A 19,409-nucleotide genomic window follows, 5' to 3' on the forward strand; every position below is an offset into this window, starting at 1 on the left:
GATTCCTGAGGAAAAAACTGAGAGGAAAAAAGAAAAGATTAAAGATGGCAACTGATCTGTCTGCAAGTATTTTCTTCTCCAATTAAATAGATTTTTGCACAAATACCGAGGCTGGAAGAATGATTCTGAAGCTGGACAGTGGCTCTTGTCTTAAAAGCACTGAACATAAACTAACTAGTGATATTTTCACAAGAAGCTGGAATATGTCAGGCAGTTGAGCCATATACAGAGGAAAAAATATCTACAGGAGAGTCATGCCCACATTCTGATCATTATGATCTAAAATTCTGTTATCTGGGAGTCTGCTAGAGGAAAGCAGTTTGCTAGCCTCACACTGCAATCAGGGAATTATTGGCTTTCTATGGCAAGGGAGTGAACTACTGAAACTCTGAAGTTAGAAGAATAGTCTACATTTAAAATATCCCCAGACTGCTGAAAGGGAAAACATATTATGGATAATATTCTATGCAACTTATTATCTGGGGATTTTGAATGGATCATGAATGCCATCAGATAAGCACTGTCATTGCAATTGATCTCAACTGCTATGGAGACATAGAGGTGATATTGGTAAATTATCTAATATGTCAATTAACAGAGGGAAATTGGAAAATTTCCTGAAAAAAAAATTCCTGAAAAACTGTATTCAAATTTCATTCATATCTGAAAGCTGCTATAAATTTTTGGGAAACAGAGTTGGCTGACATTCATTAAAGTAGTGGTGATGGTGGTGATGGTGGTGCCATAACTCTATTTGTAAGCACAATACAATTATATTATATAGCCCCTCATGGCAGGATTAACTTGCTCTAAATGTGATCCAAGACCAGATATTACCCAATTCTCATCCTGAGGAATCTCCTTTTTCTAGAAAACACAGCACTTTCTGACACTGTTTTTTTAGGTTTGATACCACCTGGCCTGCTGGGATGGCCAACTGGGATGAGAAGAATAATCATACTCTAGGGGCATCAGAAGAATAGTGATGCTTTGCAATCAACCCAGGCACATGGGAATATCAAGCCACTCTTCTATTAATATGTACTGGAAATTTTGATGAAAACAAATTGATGCAACCATCTCATTCATATGCCAGGCCAACTCTTGGCTCCTTCCAGGTAAGTTGTTTTCCCTACAAATTGGGAACTGGTAGCTGGGTTTTGATGGCACCTTCTTTTAGTAAAAACTGATACAGTAGGGGTTTTAAATCTTGTTTTACTTAATAATTTCTCTTTCCATATTTTCTCTGTAATTAAAATTATTTTAAAAACATGAGGGGCTACATTAACATAATTTAGAGTTGAAAGATTTTTGTAGGCAATTAAGTCATAGTTTGTATTTCTGAATCCCACGCAATCAAAGGCATAAGCAAGGTTGTTCCCAAGATTTCTGGGTTCTGACTGACTAGCTCCTTGTTAATTCTAATGTTTCCTGGTTATTTGAAAACAAAAAATGGTAATTTAGAAGTAAACTGCCATGTGGTAGGTATTTGAGGAATGTAGAAAGTAAAGGAAAGATAGGAGAATCATATGCTTTGAAAATATTTAGTATCTGATCCCAGCAGCTCAGTCTTCTTTGAGGCAAAGTAAAAAGGACACTGCAATCTCCTTTTTACCCTCTTGCCTTTCGGAGATCACCAATTATTACCTTTTCTTCTTCTTCTTCCATTCAAAAAATAGGAAGAAGAAAACTCCTTATGTGATGAGAGTTAGATTACTTTTTAATAGCTAAGGATAATCGAGCTCATGACTTGTTGTCTTTCATAGAAATTGGACTTAATGAAATCTAGATGCATTCATTTTTCCCACTTTTGTTCCATGTACACAAATCCAGTGAAGAGGAAGTAATTATTACAAGTATTTCAAATACTTATAATACTTAAATACTTAAAATCATATGACTTTAATTGCAGAAAAAGTCTGTAAACTAGTTAGATTATCATTTTATTATTTCAATTGTGTTATTTGATGACTACTTGAAGTAATGACCAATCTTAATATGAGATGATGGAAGAAAGCTCTTAGAGTCTAGAAATTTCCTTTTTTCGTGGAGTTTTCATTTCTATTATGAGAAAATTTTCATATCTCTGTGTTTTGTTTAACTTCTCTTCTCTATTCCACAGCCTGTTTCTGCCTTGACAAAAATACTAGACTTTTTATTAGCTATCATATTTCGAGCATTTGAATTATTCCTGATACGATATGAGCTCGTTTAACACTGAGCCAAATGAGGCTAGCGTCCTTAACTTATAAGTAAACTGTGAGTAATAAGTATGGCTCTTTAGCAAGAGTCCATAAATGGTAAAGGATCCCGAATAGGTAGACAGGTCATCTGACTTTCTGGTCCTTGATTTTAACTACTTGCTGAATACTAGGTGAAAGGAAAACATACACATTGTTTTTCTCTCTACAATCACACCAGCACTTCTCACACTAGATGTGCATGTTTGCAGTGGCGGTGGTAGGGGATTCCATATAAGTAATTCTCCAATTTTCTGCAGACACCAATTGGGTGTCCTATATATTCAATTCAATTCTGACACTACCTGAAATTAGCATCAGATTTCTCAGGTTAAGAGCTCAGTCCTGTAAGACTGCCTTCCATCTCAGAGACTAACTTTAGATTACCTAAAAGTAGTGGACTCTTAGGCTACTGGGATACTGGGAACTCATGTCCAGTTTGGCTACAAAATCTGGGGTTCCCATAACCTCCTTCTCGAGTTTAATAATTTGTTAAAGTGGCTTACAGAACTCAGGTAAATGGTATACTTAACAGCCAGATGGAAGATTTTGCATAGGGCCAGCTATGGGAAGGAGTATGGAGCTTACATAACCTCTCTGGGCATGTCACACCCTCATAAACTCTACATGTTCAGCAAACTGGAAGTTCCCAGACCTCATACCCTAGGGATTTTTATGGAAGCTTCAAACAGAAGTGTGGTTGATTAAATCATCAGTGATTGAATCAGTCTCCAGCCCCCCCCTACTTCTCCAGAAGTTCAGGGAAGGACTGAAAGTTTCAACCACTAATCACAAGTTTCGTTACTATGGCAACTAGCCCCATCTTGTGGTTATCTAGTGGCTTTCCAAAAATCTCCTTATTAACACAAACTCAGGTGTGGTTAAAAGGTGCTTAATAGGAATAATAAAAGACACTCCTTTTACCTTTATTGCTCTGGGGCTATTTCAAGAACTGAGGACAAAAGATCAACTATTACAACAAAAGATGGTCCCATTGCTCTTATCACTTAGAAAATGACAAGAGTTTTAGAAGCCCAGTGCCAGGAAAGGGGATGGAGACTAAATATATATTTCTTATTATAAGTCACAATATCACACAAGAAAAGTAATATGATAAAGGAGTTCTCATCAAGTAAGTAAAGTATAACATTTATATTTGCTTTCTATCAATCACTGAATGTTTTTTAAAAGTTTTTATTTCAATTCCAGTTAGTTAACATACAGTGTAATGTTAGTTTCAGGTGTACAATGTAGTGATTCAACACTTCTGTACAACACCTGTTGCTCATCACAGCAAGCACTCTCCTTACCCCCCATCACCTACTTAACCCATCTCTTCCACCTACCTCCCCTCTGGTAACCATCAATTCTCTGTAGTTAAGAGAACTTGGTTTCTCTCACTTTTTTTTCCCCTATGATCATTGGTTTTGTTTCTTAAATTCCACATATGAGGGAAATCATATGGTATTTGTCTTTCTCTGACTTATCTCGCTTAGCAAAATGCTCTGTAGCTTCATTCACATTGTTGCAAATGGCAAAATTTCATTCTTTTTAATGGCTGAGTAATATTTCATTATATACATATACCACATCTTCTTTATCCATTCTGAATGATTTTTAAGGAAATGCTGATGTTTCTAACTTATAAGATCTTTTTCCCTCTCAGCTTCTATTATTTCTGGCAACTTGTGCACATAAGTATTAGCAATAATGTTCACATATTTCACTATTTTCACCATGACATACTCCCGGATACCACAGGGAGGTGTCAATGGAAATTATTTTTCACAACAATGTTTATTGCTTTCACAGTTATCTATTGTGACTGTAGTCCACTTATTAGTATTGTTGCAGCATCACTGGTAATGAGATATGTCCTTCCATTATTTTTTTTTCTTTCATATAAGAATTATCTCACCAAAAACTCCTTTTTATACCCACATACATGTATTCCATGGGACCACGAAACAGCTACTTATCTGATATTTTTCAAGAAATTGGCATTGAGAGAAAAAAAGAAATAGAGACTTCTACTACTTCATAAAGGATTTCTTTTTTCCAGCATGTATGGAAGTTCAGATCTGAGGAAATCTCTGTGGGAGCACTGGGATCAGTGTTGAGGCATGGACAGAATAAAGCAAAATGTGAAACGTTTAAAATATTAGGGAGCAATTAATGAAACTGAGACCAAAGGGAGAAAAAAGAAAGGTTTTGTCAAATTGATTTGAATTCCCCTAAAAGGAAAATGAGTCAAATCTGGAAAGACTGTAGGACTAGGGAGGTATTAAGAGCTGGGCATTGTACTTAAAGGTGCTTCGGGAACCAAATCATAGCTAATCACTCATTGTACAGCATAAAAATATCAAAAAGCAAAAGTAAGGAGTCTACCATGCAAAATAGGATATGTAATCTTAACAAAAGCTCAAGGAGTTTAATGATCTGCTGATATTTAACCACTGGGAAGAAAATATAATTATGGTAACCTAGCTTCAGAGCAGGTCTAAACTAACCAGATTCTGCTTTTTTTTTCTTTTTAATACACCATCCTATTTTAAACTGTACATTCTTCTTGAATTTGGTACCTCTGCAATCTTCTCTTTCCTCCTATTTCATACTTCCTAATCCACAAATCTACCTAAATAAGTGAGCACTAATTATTTAGAGAATGAATTTCATCTGGCCATATCTGTAAGACAAACGCCCTCTTCAAATTTCCTCTAAGGTCCACTTTTTGTGCCCTGAAAATCAGTAGTTTGTTCAATATTCTGATAAATAAAAATAAATATTTGATAAAAAAATATAAGGAAGACAAACTCTTCTAACAAATCTCTTTGAGAACCAATGCCAACAACTCTGAGATAAATAATGCCCTCCCTTACACCAGGAGTAATGTGGTTAAAACTGAAGGCTCTCATAGGAATATAAACTAATGCACACACGGTGACATAAAAAGGATTTCTTCTGGGCATCAACACCAGAAGAATTTCCAACTGCAATGAATTTGAGTTTGCCTCTAGGTAAAGAAGGAACACCTAATGATGGCTTTTCAGGCAAACGGGGCTAGAACTTAAGAAATATAAAATCAGTCTTCTCAGTTTCATGGTTTTCATTTCCACAAGAGTTAAGGCAGGGATTCCAAAATTTTCCCATTTTTTAGCTCTGGTATGGTCTACAGGATTGTTTGCTTCTGCCATTCAAACATGTACTTTTGAACTTCATCATAACATTCTGGCCATCTGCCGTCCTAAGACCTGAACTTACCCGTCCAATGCTCAGTATAGTAGAATGATAGTAAAGGATGAAGCCTTTCCACTTCTCACTCAAATTTTCTTCTGAAGGTGTCAGAACCTGCAGCAAGAAGACAATACCAACCTCCATGGCATCTATCAATACATCATATTTGAACCCCGAAACAGTAATCTTGATTGGAATTCCTGGACTAGAACATGTGCAGTTTTGGATTGGGTTTCCTTTCCTTGCTGTGTGCCTAGTGGCTCTTTTGGGAAATATCGTTTTACTAATCATCATTCCTACAGAACACAGCCTGCATCAGCCCATGTACATCTTCCTGGCAGTGCTGGCAGCCACCGACATAGGACTCTGTGCAGCCATTGCTCCCAAGATGTTGGCCATCTTCTGGTTCAGATCTTGCTCCATGGCCTTTGACACCTGCCTAACCCAGTTGTTCTTCATTCATGCCTTGCAGTGCATGGAGTCTGGCATTCTGTTGGCCATGGCTTTTGACCGCTATGTTGCCATCTGTGATCCACTGAGACACACATCCATCCTCACATCTTCCATTCTGTGTCGCATGATAGTAATAGTGGCAATTCGAGCTACAGTGCTGGTTGGTCTGTTACCCATTCTAATCAAAAGATTGCATGTTTTTCATTCCATTGTGATTGCTCACTCTTACTGTGAGCACATGGCTGTAGTCAAGCTAGCTGCAGAAGATGCCCAAGTCAATAAAGCATGTGGTCTTTTTGTGGGTTTTACCATACTGGGATTTGACATGATTTTTATCCTCATTTCCTATATCCTTATTTTCCAGGCAGTTTTTCATCTACGCCAAAAGGAGGCACGGCTCAAAGCATTTAACACATGTACAGCTCATATTTTTGTTTTTCTTGAGTTTTATATTCTTGCCTTCTTCTCCTTCTTCAGCCACCGTTTTGGACATGTTGCTCCCCCTACCCACATTCTTCTGTCTACTATCTACCTCCTTGTGCCACCTGCACTCAACCCTATTGTCTATGGTGTAAAAAACAAGGTAATTCGTAAGCGTGTGGCACAGATTTTTCTTCTGAGTCATATATCCCACCAGTGATCTATCAAATGTTTGTGGTCATGTAGACAATACTTTCGTTTCGTAGAGATGGAGTTTGGACTCTGTGTATTAATCGTTGGGAATTCACATGCTCTATCTTAAAGGCTTTTATTTTCAAAACCACAGCTAGGTTGACATAAAAGTCATCCAAATTAACAGTGATGACACTTGTTCTTTAACTGTAATGCATTTGACTTCTAATCCAATCTTTATCATTTCCTTCCTTTACTTTCTTTTGTGTTTCATTTGCAGTTCTTTTTACTCCTTCATTAAGGAAGCTTTGATTATTGGTTTCAAGCTTTTCCCTTTTGGAATAAATGTATTTTCATGTATGGATTTATTTTAACCATTGCTTTTTTTTTTGTATTCCATACATTTTGATATTCTGTGTTTTCATTTGTTCAATTAAGAATAAGACTAATATTCATTATATTTCTATGTTACCCATCAAACACTGAGATAAAGTCATACATATATGGTCAATTGATTTTTGAAGATGATATGTAAGCAATGCAATGGGAATTAGAAAGTCTTCCTGAAATGGAAAGCTGTAACAACTAAATAATTGTATGAGAAAATGAACTTTGATGACTACCTATATTCCAGAGCAAAATTAACTTAAGATGAATCATAGACCTAAGCATTACAGAAAAAAACTATAAAACTCAGGTCTGCAAACCAGGCCTCATTAGAAAAGGAACAGCCTTGGATTACTGAAAGACAGGAAAGTGGCTGTGATACTGCTCCAGTGGAACTTGCCAGAAATCCACCTTCCAAGATGCCAGAAAAAGCTGTTCATGGGTTTCTGAAGGACCGCTAGCCACTGGATGCTGCTTGCTTCATTTACTACAGCTTTGGGCCCTAGAAAATTTGCAAGAGTTGCAGAAGCCCACTGTAGACTAGAGATGGCATACAAAATGCACGGAGTCTATGGACTGACCAGCCACTAGGAACCAGGAAGCAAAACCCTCTCCTCTTGCAGTGCCTTACCAGTGCCCTCCATTGACAAAGTTCAGCATTGCAACCAGCTCAGAGAGTAAAAGTACTCAGAGGGCCAAGGTGTATTTTCACAGAGAAGGCAAAAAGTGAACTTGGAGCTGAGAGGCAATCATTCATTAACCAGCACAACTTGCATGGAAAATAATAAATAAAGTTGTTGGTACATGTACTGGGAACACAATATGCAAATAGGACCAGTCGGCCATTCATCTTCAGTGTTAGTTCCCACAACAGTCCTCACCTATAGAGCTGACAAATATATATTCTCTTTGACATCTGCTAAAGAAGAAAACAATACCATAGGACAAGATGAGCAAACAGAAGTTCATCTGACTCTGATATTGTTGACAGAAGTAGGGTAAGAAAGCACAGACCAGTATAAATACTAAGCTCTCCTAAAGTCAAACATGAAAGTATTTTTAAGAGCTGAGATGCCAAGGGCTATTGGCCAGCTATATTTCTAATTGGCTATCCACTATGAAAATTAAACTTGTGGGTTGATGTGAATGATACTCCTACCTTGCTAATTACTGGATATTTATTTTTTTTAATGAAGGTTGTGTACAGAACTTTTAAACCTCTTTTTCTGCACATATTGATAGGAATTTTTCCTTCTGGTTAAATCTCTTATTAAAATATCCAGAGCAAGTTCTTCTTGCCACCTCATATACTACCTACTACAAACCATTCGTTTTCTCTGGACATTTGCAGTCACAATGTAGAACGTTGTATTATCATTTCCTAATGTTTACTAAACTTTCCAAATAATGTCATCCATATTTGTCCTCTCCCTGTGAGGACTATTGTGAGCATTATTATTCCATATTAATCACATCATGTGACTTTCTTTTGTCAAGGAGATGTAAATAGACTTGTGTCACTTGTGAACTAATGATTTAAAATTCATTATTTACTTTCATAGTGTCTTTTTCTCAGTGACAGAACAATAGCAGGGGTTCACAAAGGGGCTCCACTTTTAGCTGAAACCTCAGGTTAAAGTGGCAAAACTGACACATAAGCAAGAATATACTTTTGTTATTATGAGTTCCTGAGGTTTAGGGAATTTATATTATTACAACATTATGTAGTCTGTGTTAATTGATACAGATTATACATTGTTCCCTGTCCCAACCATTTTCCATTTAGGCTAATTACCAAAGGAATAGCCAGACATCTTACTTAAATACAGTTCAGAACATTAATACTCCTCTACTAGAAAACCACCCTAAATTTCTCTCCCTCCCTCCTTCCCTCCGTTCCTCCGTCCCTCCCTCTCTCTTGAACCTAAGTGTTACAATTGCTACAAGGGCATATATTCTCTGTACCACTATGATCTTTCAGAAATTATCTCTCGGGGACAGTTGGGTGGCTCAGTGGTCGAGCATTTACCTTTGACTCAGGTTGTGATCCATAGTGCCTGGGATCAAGCCCTCCATTAGGTTCCCTGCATGGAGCCTGCTTCTCTCTCTGCCTGTGTCTCTGCCTTTCTTTCTGTATCTCTCATGAGTAAATAAATAAAATCTGAAAAAAAAAAGAAATTGTCTTTTATAAGCTTATTCTTGCTTACTCCTTTCCAGTTACCTACACTTAGTATGTTCAACTTCAGTGTCTTTGGATTTTCTTTTCCTTGACTGCAACACCATAGCCAATATCCATGAGGCCCTTACTTACCTTATACTGGAACACACTATTGCAACTTACATGTGCTCTAATCCCTGTATATATTCTTATTTACACATGTGTGTACACCCACATATGATTCAAAAAGAGAGAGATTCAGAAGAGTTGTTCCTACAGTTTTAACCCTCAGCACTAGGAGAACCTAACATATATTTTGAAAATTAATTCACAAATGAAGGAATGGTGAGAGAATTAAAAAGTGAAGCATTTGACAATGTGGGCATAAAATAAACATAATAAATAATTTCAAATTTAGGTGTTATCCATGTAAAAAAATATGAGCATGTTAACTTCTGTGGAGACAAGGAAGTACTTGCTCAGGTTGCTAATATAAACATGGATGCCTTTAACAAAGTGAGGTAGAATATTTACTAGAAAGGAGACAATATAATGCTGTGATGAAAACAAGAGCAATTGGGAAATGAAAACTTTTATTCTCTGGAGACCTTTTAGTTTCCAAAGAGGTTATTTTCTTCTATAAGAGTTGGATAGACTTGCCTGTTTAAGGAAGGAACAAATAGAGAAGAATTACTTGAAGATACAGAAGAAGATGCAGTTGATGGAGAACTGACCATGAAGTAATTCATAAAGAGAAAATGAAAATTAAGGAAGAAGAAGACATCATGGAGACAAAATAAAGATGATATTTGCAGAACAGAATTTAAAAGGTGAGTAAGAAGGAAAACAAATGCAATAAACTTAAAAGTCAAATTTGTGGAAACTGGCCACAGGTCTGGTAGGGGGAAAATAAGGACATAAAATATATGAAAATATTTTACCCATCTATTTTACTTCTAGTAAATATTGAGTATATTTTTTTCTGAGATATACTGCCATAGATTACTTACACAATCCCAGAAGTCTGATCATATACCCAACAACTGAGACATCAACCTGGTGGTTATAGTTAGGGAGTTGGCTCATACCCAGTCGAACATCTTCTAGAACAATTTTCTTTTTTTACATTTTCCCAGATTGGTTGAGGTATAATTTGCAAATGAAATTGTAAGTACAATGTGATGTACAACATGATGATTTGATATATGTATATGTTGTGAAAGGATTTTGCCCATCAAATTAATACACATCTATCATCTCAGATATACACTTTCTTGTTGTTGTTGTTGAAGACATTGAAATTCTACTCTCTTGGCAAATTTCATTTACACAATATAGTGTTACATGACCTTAGGTATAATAAACACCACATTATCAAACATGCAGCATGGAAGGAAGACAAATCTTAATAAGGGAGGACACTTCACATAGGAATTTTATTTCCCACTTTTAAGAGAAAGAAGGAAGATCTCTCCCTGACGTGGCAACAACACACTCCATTCTCAGCCAATGAGAAACCATCACAACCTCGAACTCTTGTTCTTCTCCAACAACTTTTGTTCAAAACAACCCTCCCCAATTTTCTCCTAAAAAATTAATAATAGCTAACCTTCCCTTTGTCTCTTCAAACTTGTCAATGGTTTACCATAGTTTGCTTGTCCTGAATCAAAGGTCCTCTGCTATTCCTGAATAAATTTATTTTGCTAGTAAGATAATTGGCTATTTTATGTCTAAGGCTGACAGAGTAAAGAAGAGGAAACTGTTTTCAGCTGTAGTAACATTGTATTTATAAAGATAAACATCTTTTCTGTTCCTTTAAGCCACAAGTCTAGCCATAGGCCAGAAAGTGAACTAAATTGCTGTCTTTTGTCTTCAATTTACAAATTTTCCATTTCTTAGATTTTTAAAAAATATTTTACTTATTTATTTGAGAGAATACGGGGTAGGGGCAGAGAGGGAAGCAGACTCTCCACTGAATGCAAAGCCCCACATAGGGCTGGACCCCAGGACCCCAAGTTCAGGACCTCTGCCAAAGGCAATCAACTGAGCCACCCAAGTGCCTCCATTTCTTAGATGTTTTTTTTTCCCTCACATTTCTAATGATCTCAGATTTACCATGATCTGAAAGTGACCTGTAATTTGAGATTTCCTGTTTTCATTCCTTGAAAATAACTTTGTGTGCAGCAACAGTGCTTTCTGGCTTTGTGCCTCAGGCAAGGGATAGTTTCTTCTCCAAAACAGAGCTGAGTTTCAGAATGTGATGAGCTCTCCAGGGCCAGGTCTGAAAATTGCCCTGGGATCCCTCAGATTCAAAGGCCGAGAAAAGCAACAGCTAAAGACATATGATAAAAGACACTTAGCTATTAGCACCACAGTTCCAAATCCAAAGTCTGGCAGGAAAAACAAAAACTGTTCCATCCATTGATCTCACATTCTATCAGCTGTTTTTTTTTTTTTAATTTTTTTTATTTACTTATGATAGGCACACAGTGAGAGAGAGGCAGAGACACAGGCAGAGGGAGAAGCAGGCTCCATGCACTAGGAGCCCGACGTGGGATTCGATCCCGAGTCTCCAGGATCGCGCCCTGGGCCAAAGGCAGGCGCTAAACCGCTGCGCCACCCAGGGATCCCAGCTATCTGTTTCTCAGAGTGAGTTACTCCTCCATGCATTGGGACCTGGGTATGGCTCTGTGTTTCTAATTGCAACAAATTTTAAGACATAAGGAAAGGATAGTGAATTACATCTTGCATCTCTCAGTAACATGCTTTCCCTTTGGCACGTCACTTTATTTTTTCTGACCCAAGTATATTTATCAATAATATGAGGGATGGACTAGATCCAGTCATTTAGAGGTGGAAGAGATGCAAGGATAATAGCATCTTTTTAATCACATGTGAGTGAAATTATGAACTGACATCCCAGTTAATTTGATGCAGGGCAAGGAAAATAAGGTTTTCAGGCTCCTACTCAAATGCTGTCTACAAAGTAGTCCTAACATTGCTTGGTTTGTCAAAAAGACGACAGTTCTGTGTTTTGGAATGGTGTGTGTGTGTGTGTGTGTGTGTGTGTGTGTGTGTGCAGTTGGAGCTGGAGAACCTATAAGATGTGGGAGAGAAGATCAAAGATAGGACCATCCTATTTATTGCCTTTACTAGTTTTGCTATTTGGGCTTGTAGCCACTGTAATTACAGCTCATATCCCATTCCCTGAAATATAGTTTTCTCTTTATTTGGGGCATCAAAATCTTATATTTTTGTCTCTTCTCTCTTATACTTTACCCTGCCTCCATATAAGGTATCTTTCCTTTGTCACTCCTATTTCACTCAGTGACCAGGAATGAACATTTTCTGATCTGATTATTATAGAAAAACATACGCATATGCATATCTTGCATAAGATATACGTCTCTGGTCTTAGAGGCTATTAGAGACTGGCTTTCCTACTCATGTGTTTTTCAATGACCTAATAAGACTTTAAAGCAGACCATGATTATTCCTCAGTGAAGTGGGCAAATCAATTTAAATCAGTGAGATGTATGGGTCCACCAAAGTCTGCACCTGATTGCAAAGTTATTTTTCTTTTGTAACAGTGGTCCTCTCATCTGCTTCCATAAATGTCCAGTCTTGTGGATCCAATTGGGGAAGGTCATTCCACTCCAGAAAATTCAACATCTCATGAATTTTTAATCAATTCTTTCTTCAGGAAATTTTCGCATTTCTCTATTTTTGTTTTACATTTTGTTTTGTCTTTTTCAAGAAGACAGTGATGTGTCTGACTTTAAAGAAGTTCTCTATAGGTTCTGAAAGGCACTAACTACCAAACATTGAGTGACTACTTTCTTCCATACTTGGTGTTGAGTTTTTCACATATAAAGTAACACAGTCCTCCCAATAATTCAGTGAGTTAACTGCTATTATTACTCCCATTTATAGTCGAATAAACTTAAGGAACTGGGGTGAGATTCCATGTAAGGTTAGTTCTTGAGCCAGCAATAGATGATATGTCATATTTCTAAATTCCTATCCAATGATTTTACATAGTTTTTTAAAAAATCTTTTTGTGAGGTTATCAGTCTGAAGCAGTGACAAAAAGAAACGGAGGAGAGCTAAGGAAAACAGAGGTAATCATATCAATAGGTCCTACAGACAGGAGACACAGATACCTTACATGGCCACACAGAAAATCACCAGGGTGATCAGGAAGCAGAGGAGAGCAGAAGGTGGGGAGGGTGGGGCAGAGCCTTTAGGTGCTTATGCTGTGGCCTTTATTGGGAAGTCAGGGAGGTATGAATAGTTTAGAATTGGCTACTTTGAAAAATTCTGGTGGATCTTCAGGTAGAAGTATAGGTCTAGTTTCCTGGTATTTAGCCCCATGATGATTAAGGCATAGGAATGTTGCTTTCAGGTATAAAAGGGCCAGAGAAAAGAGGTGAGGACTGCTTAGTTTGTCTATCAGAGGCATGCTCTTGACTGGGCCCTTTGTTATCTTTCAGAATTAACTGGCCCACCCTGAGAGGGGTGGGTATCCCCTGGCTAGAAGGGTTTTGTAAAATGCCAAAGCATCATTATACGCAAAAATTTACCTATATATAGTAATATATATAAAGCACTATATATAATATATATTGTACTATATACATTTTACTTTATTTTATTTAAAGATTTTATTTATATATTCATGAGACACACAGCGAGAGAGGCAGAGACATAGGCAGAGGGAGAAGCAGGCTCCCTGCGGGGAGCCTGAGGTGGGATTCCATCCCAGGACCCTGGGATCATGACCTGAACCAAAGGCAGACACTCAACCACTGAGCCACCCAAATGCCTCAAATTTTATTTTTACTATATATATATTATATATTTGGACATCCATATATTTATATAAAATATATATGATATACAAATGTATATATACATTTATCCTTACATTGTCAGACACTTATAAATATATCTAGGACATATTATCTTTTACAGTTCCTTTAGAGTCTGCCTTTATCTTCCCATGCCACCTTAATAAGATATATTCATGTTTATCAGCAATCATTTCTAGGGAATCCACTTGCTCACCTAATCTTATTTATTTAGGCATTATAGGGAATTTCTTTTCATAAAATTTCTAATTATTTTAATATACAGCTCTTTATTCCCTTGGTCATAGTCCATTGATATATGTAGCTACAGATCATATAACTATCTCCTACTCTCAATCAACTAGTATTCTAGATTTTACTGCATTAGGGACTTCCTACTTATATCCATATACATATTCCTACTGACTATGAACCAGCCTATTTTTTTCTATAATTTTACAGCAGTAATCCTTCCAGCTTCCCTTCAAAGAAAAATACATAAAATCCTAGTCAGAGTGATATTCCCTATTTGACAATTTGGCTATGACAAAATCATAAGGAAAACAAAATGAAACTTTGTGATGACTTTAAACTCGAATGGTTAATGAAAAAGTAAAAAAAAAAAAGGTACATAAAGTTATCTCAGAGTTTACTGAATAAATTTATAAAGAGAGAGAGCAGGTAAATTATAAAATTTCAGAAGTTTGGGGTGAGAGTGAGGTGGGATACTGTAATCAAAAGTAGAAAATTATTTTATTGGTCAACTGACACCAGTATAATGAATGAAAGCACCTTGGTTTAGGTCAAGCTCCATTATGGACAGTATAGTGGCTCATTGACTTTTTGCATCTGAAACACATTAATGTCATCAAAACATTTAAAACATTAAAACATTGAAACATTTAAGCTACACTGGTTTTCCAATACATCTGTATTTGTATGTTACCATCCTATTCTAATTTATGGTACTTCTTTATTCAATTGACTTCCTTTCAGTCTTCTCAACTTTCTGTCTCCTCTAAGATCTGTGAGTAGTTACATCACCATCTATCTCATCCTGCTTACATATCCACTTTGAAAGCTAACTATCCAGAATTATCCCAGGAAGTCAAATATGCTCTGCCTCTACTGATATATATATATGCTACCAAAGCGAGCACTCTGCCTCTACTGATAAAAGAACAGCTCCCCCACTTCAGTTCCAAGAACTGGATAATGGGTCTGTACATAATCAACTCAATCAACATTTGCCGAGAGAACAAATCCCTTCACTCCCCCATCTGAGAATAACTTTCTAAGATTTGTAGGGAGGTATTTTACTCCCTAAACCAGAGAAAATGAGAAGACTGGGAAGGGCTGCCACTTTCTGGAGATTCTGAGCTTTAACAAAATGGACAGGGCTACAGGATTGAGAATGGATTATATGACTTCAAGTGCCCCAAAGGATTTCATCTAATCTGAAATGTTCCTGGAATTTGGAGATGGATATAGACAAAAACGTTGATGCTGTCATCTGTAGCACCATCTGAGGACACTTCAGAATGTAGCAAGATCAATGCTTTTAGAATCATAAATTCCATTTCTACAATTTTCTCATGCACAATTACTCACATTGGCTCTGGGAAAAGATATTCAAAATAGGAAATATCCTATTTAATACTGACTTAAGTTGATTACCAAAGATTCAAAGTCATGTGACCACATTTTCATCCATGTTTTACATGTTATAGAAGAAGTGATAAAAATTTCCTTGTTCCCTTTCATCTATAATTTTTCTCTGAATTGATATCAGAATCAGTGGTGAGGAAAGGATTTATTGACCTGATGGGATCTATAAACATGTCATATTTGAACCCAAAGACAGTGACCCTGATTGGGATCCCTGGACTAGAGCATGTGCAGTTTTGGATTGGATTTCCTTTCCTTGGAGTGTGCCTGGTGGCTCTGCTGGGGAACATCTTCTTGTTAATCATCATCCCTATAGAACGTCGTCTTCACCAACCCATGTACATCTTCCTGGCAGTTTTGGCAGCCACTGACCTAGGCCTCTGTGTAGCCATTGCTCCCAAGATGTTGGCCATCTTCTGGTTTGGCTCTTACTCCATGGCTTTTGATGCTTGCCTCACCCAGCTCTTCTTCATCCATGCCTTGCAGGGCATGGAATCTGGTATCCTGTTGGCCATGGCCTTTGACCGCTATGTTGCCATCTGTGATCCCTTGAGACACACATCCATTCTTACACCTCTCTTTCTAGTTCAAATGGTACTGATGGTGGCCATCCGGGCAACGGTGCTAGTTGGAATTTTACCCATTCTACTTAAACGCTTGCAACTTTTCCATTCTGTGGTTATTGTTCATTCCTACTGTGAACACATGGCTGTGGTCAAGCTGGTTGCAGAAGATGTCCATATTAACAAATCATATGGGCTCTTTGTAGCCTTTGCAATTCTAGGTTTTGATATGATCTTTGTCTTCATCTCCTACATTTTGATTTTTCAGGCTGTTTTTCGTCTTCCCCAGAAAGAGGCAAGACTCAAAGCATTCAATACTTGTACTGCCCATATTGCTGTCTTCCTGGAGTTTTATATCCTTGCCTTTTTTTCCTTCTTCAGCCACCGTTTTGGACATGTATCACCCTATGTTCATATTCTCTTGTCTACCATCTATCTGCTTGTGCCGCCTGCCCTTAACCCCATTATCTATGGTGTGAAGACCAAGGAGATCCGCATGCGGGTTGCTCAGATTTGTATTCTGAGGTCTGACAATGAGTAGTGATCCAAAAGTTCTATGACACAGGAAAAATGTGTATTTACCCATTTAAGATGCAAACTCCTTGTACTATGTCTATGCTGGTGAAACTTTTACCTAATAAGGATCTCTTCTAAAGAATTTATATTCTTTTTTTTTAAGAATTTATATTCTCCAAAGAACTCAAAATGTGAGAAAAACTTGAATGAAAAGTATAAACATATCTCATAAATTCCTATCATCTCTCCCATTTCTCTCTTTTATATTTTCTTATTGTCTTCCTTCCTTTCATCATTCTTTCTTGTTTTTTTGTAATCCTTCCTTGTTTACAGATCTCTTATATCTTTCTGTAATACGAAGAGGTAGTTTATCTTTTGATGTGTAACAGTGACAAAGACATATTCCATGATGTCAAAAAGCTCACAAAAAAAAAGCTCACAATATAGTGATGATATAAAAATACTGAGTAAATATAATTTAATGTTATTTAAGCCATGGTAATACAATAGAAAAAGATTTATTTTCACTTGTGAAAAGCAACTAATTTAGATTTTAGAAAAAAAAATCAGGGAAGACCTTGTATAAGAAGTTATGGAAAATGTGAGGTTTGAATAATGCATTTTACTTAAAATGATGAAATGTTATTAACCAAGATTTCAAGTTTTTAAAACACTACCATTAGAACTCATATAGGTGTAGAGAAGTATATGCAGGTGTGTGTGAATCTAATCTCCTTAAGCAATGGATTCAGGAAAAAGCAGGCTCATCTGTGCCTTCATCAGTGATCAAAATATACAAATCATTCTGAAGTAGGGAATACTATATCAACATATCAATATCTGATACATGGTTTTATTTATTTGCATAAATGTAGTCCTTTTATTGGGTAAATAAATAATTCCACTCTCAGAGTTACCACTGATTAGCTAGCATTGCTAGTGATGGCCTTGGAAGGAGTTCATTTTCTGTATAGTGTGGCAACTCATTATGAACTTTTTTTTCCCCAAAAAGGTCATTAGGAGATACTTTGGAAAGTTTTGAAGCATAACCCATCAATTTGAGCAAGTTCTCTAATGAGGACATAAAACAGCTTCTTGCATCCCATTCTTATCCTTACCTTTCAAAAGGTCTGACAAGCTAGCATAGAAAATCCATAGGCTTTAAGTTTAGCCAAATCTATTCACCTTTCGATGGACACTGAGAGAAGATGTGGTATATATATACAATGGAATATTACTCAGCCATTAGAAATGACAAATACCCACTATTTGCTTCTACGTGGAGGGACCTAGAGGGTATTATGCTGAGTGAAGTAAGTTGATCAGAAAAGGACAAATATTTTAATGGTCTCATTCATTTGGGGAATAAAAAATTTAGTGAAAGGGAATAAAGGGAAAGGAGAGAAAATGAGTGAAAATATCAGTGAGGGTGACAAAATATGAGAGACACCTAACTCTGGGAAATGAACAAGGGGTAGAGGAAGGGGAAGTGGGTGGGGGGTTGGGGTGACTGGGTGATGGGCACTGAGGGGGGCACTTGGTGGGATGAGCACTGGGTGTTATGCTATATGTTGGCAAATTAAACTCCAATAAAAATTTTTAAAAAAATGTTTAGCCAAATCTCCTTTAGTTCCCTCTTCATATCATGAACTACCAACAAAACTACCTTTTTGTTCAATGTCTTTTTGTCTTGAGAGCATATGGACCATCATTATTACCACGTGGACACCAATAATCTTAATTCAGTCCGTTTCTCTATTTACCACAGTGTTTTAACCCCCTCCTCTTGATGTTCCAGCTAATGACTTATAATATTACTTACAGTACGAAGAGAAGATTAAAGTTTACCCTATGATCATCTCAGTTTTTAAACAGGTGAATATGATATAAGAGGTCCTATCAGGGGTTCCCCCAAAAGCAAACCAAAGCAATAATATTAGTGTATGTGGTATATTTGGGAATTGATTCAAGAAAAAATTTTGTAAGGGACTGAGCAAGAAACATAGTGAAGGGAAGAAAGCCAATAATGTGTGCATGGCTAAACAATTACTGCTATGGACTACAGAGCTCTTTCCTGTTGGAGGTACTTAGAAAAAGGTAAGGATCACACCTCAAAACTGTCCCATTGAGGGGCTAGAAACAGTGTATTTATCTAGCAATCTCCATCTCTTATTAGATGGTAACTCCTGAAATATCACCTTCTGACATTTCTCACATGTAGCACTCATGGACAGAGCATGCTCTCAGGTCTCAGACAGAATCATGGGAATCAACTGGATGAACAGAGACTATTTATAGGCGATTTATGGGACAGGTTAGAGTATGTGTGTAGTCTTTTTAAATGTAGCCAAAAAAAGTTTTCTTGGATAAGCATGCAAAAAAATAAATAAAGCACAGAAGACATTCTAAGTTCTAAGTCCCCTCATGATGTCAGAGAGGTAGGCAGGGAATGGAACACTGATGGATGCTGCATGGACTATAGTCCAGAGAAAGAATCCCTATGAAATAGACTTTTGGGAGAATTAATACATTGGCATCAAGTACCAGGCAGTCTCATATTCATGACAAGGATTCTAATTGAAGTATCAACTGTTTAGAAGAGCAACTGGAAACACCAGCTTTCCAATACATGGAGAATTTCCCCATTATCTGATTCAGTGAGAAATTGAGTTTGGTTAATATAGCCTTTTCTACTAGGAGGGAGGGGGCATCCTTAGTTTCCTAGGCA

At 37.0% G+C, this 19,409-nt stretch overlaps 2 protein-coding genes across 2 annotated transcripts; both read left to right on the forward strand.

The window, feature by feature from the left end:
- Nucleotides 1-5,616: 5,616 nt before the first annotated feature.
- On the forward strand, nt 5,617-6,567 carry OR52AB2 (olfactory receptor family 52 subfamily AB member 2). Its single transcript, XM_038568158.1, has one exon. The coding sequence runs from the start codon at nt 5,617-5,619 to the stop codon at nt 6,565-6,567; it is 951 nt and encodes a 316-aa protein (XP_038424086.1).
- Nucleotides 6,568-15,758: 9,191 nt separating this feature from the next.
- On the forward strand, nt 15,759-16,706 carry OR52AB4 (olfactory receptor family 52 subfamily AB member 4). The gene has a single exon (NM_001388882.1). The coding sequence runs from the start codon at nt 15,759-15,761 to the stop codon at nt 16,704-16,706; it is 948 nt and encodes a 315-aa protein (NP_001375811.1).
- The last annotated feature ends 2,703 nt before the right edge of the window (nt 16,707-19,409 follow it).

The sequence above is a fragment of the Canis lupus genome, chromosome 21 (genome assembly GCF_011100685.1).
Source record: "Canis lupus familiaris isolate Mischka breed German Shepherd chromosome 21, alternate assembly UU_Cfam_GSD_1.0, whole genome shotgun sequence".
In the NCBI taxonomy this organism is placed as follows: Eukaryota; Metazoa; Chordata; class Mammalia; order Carnivora; family Canidae; genus Canis; species Canis lupus.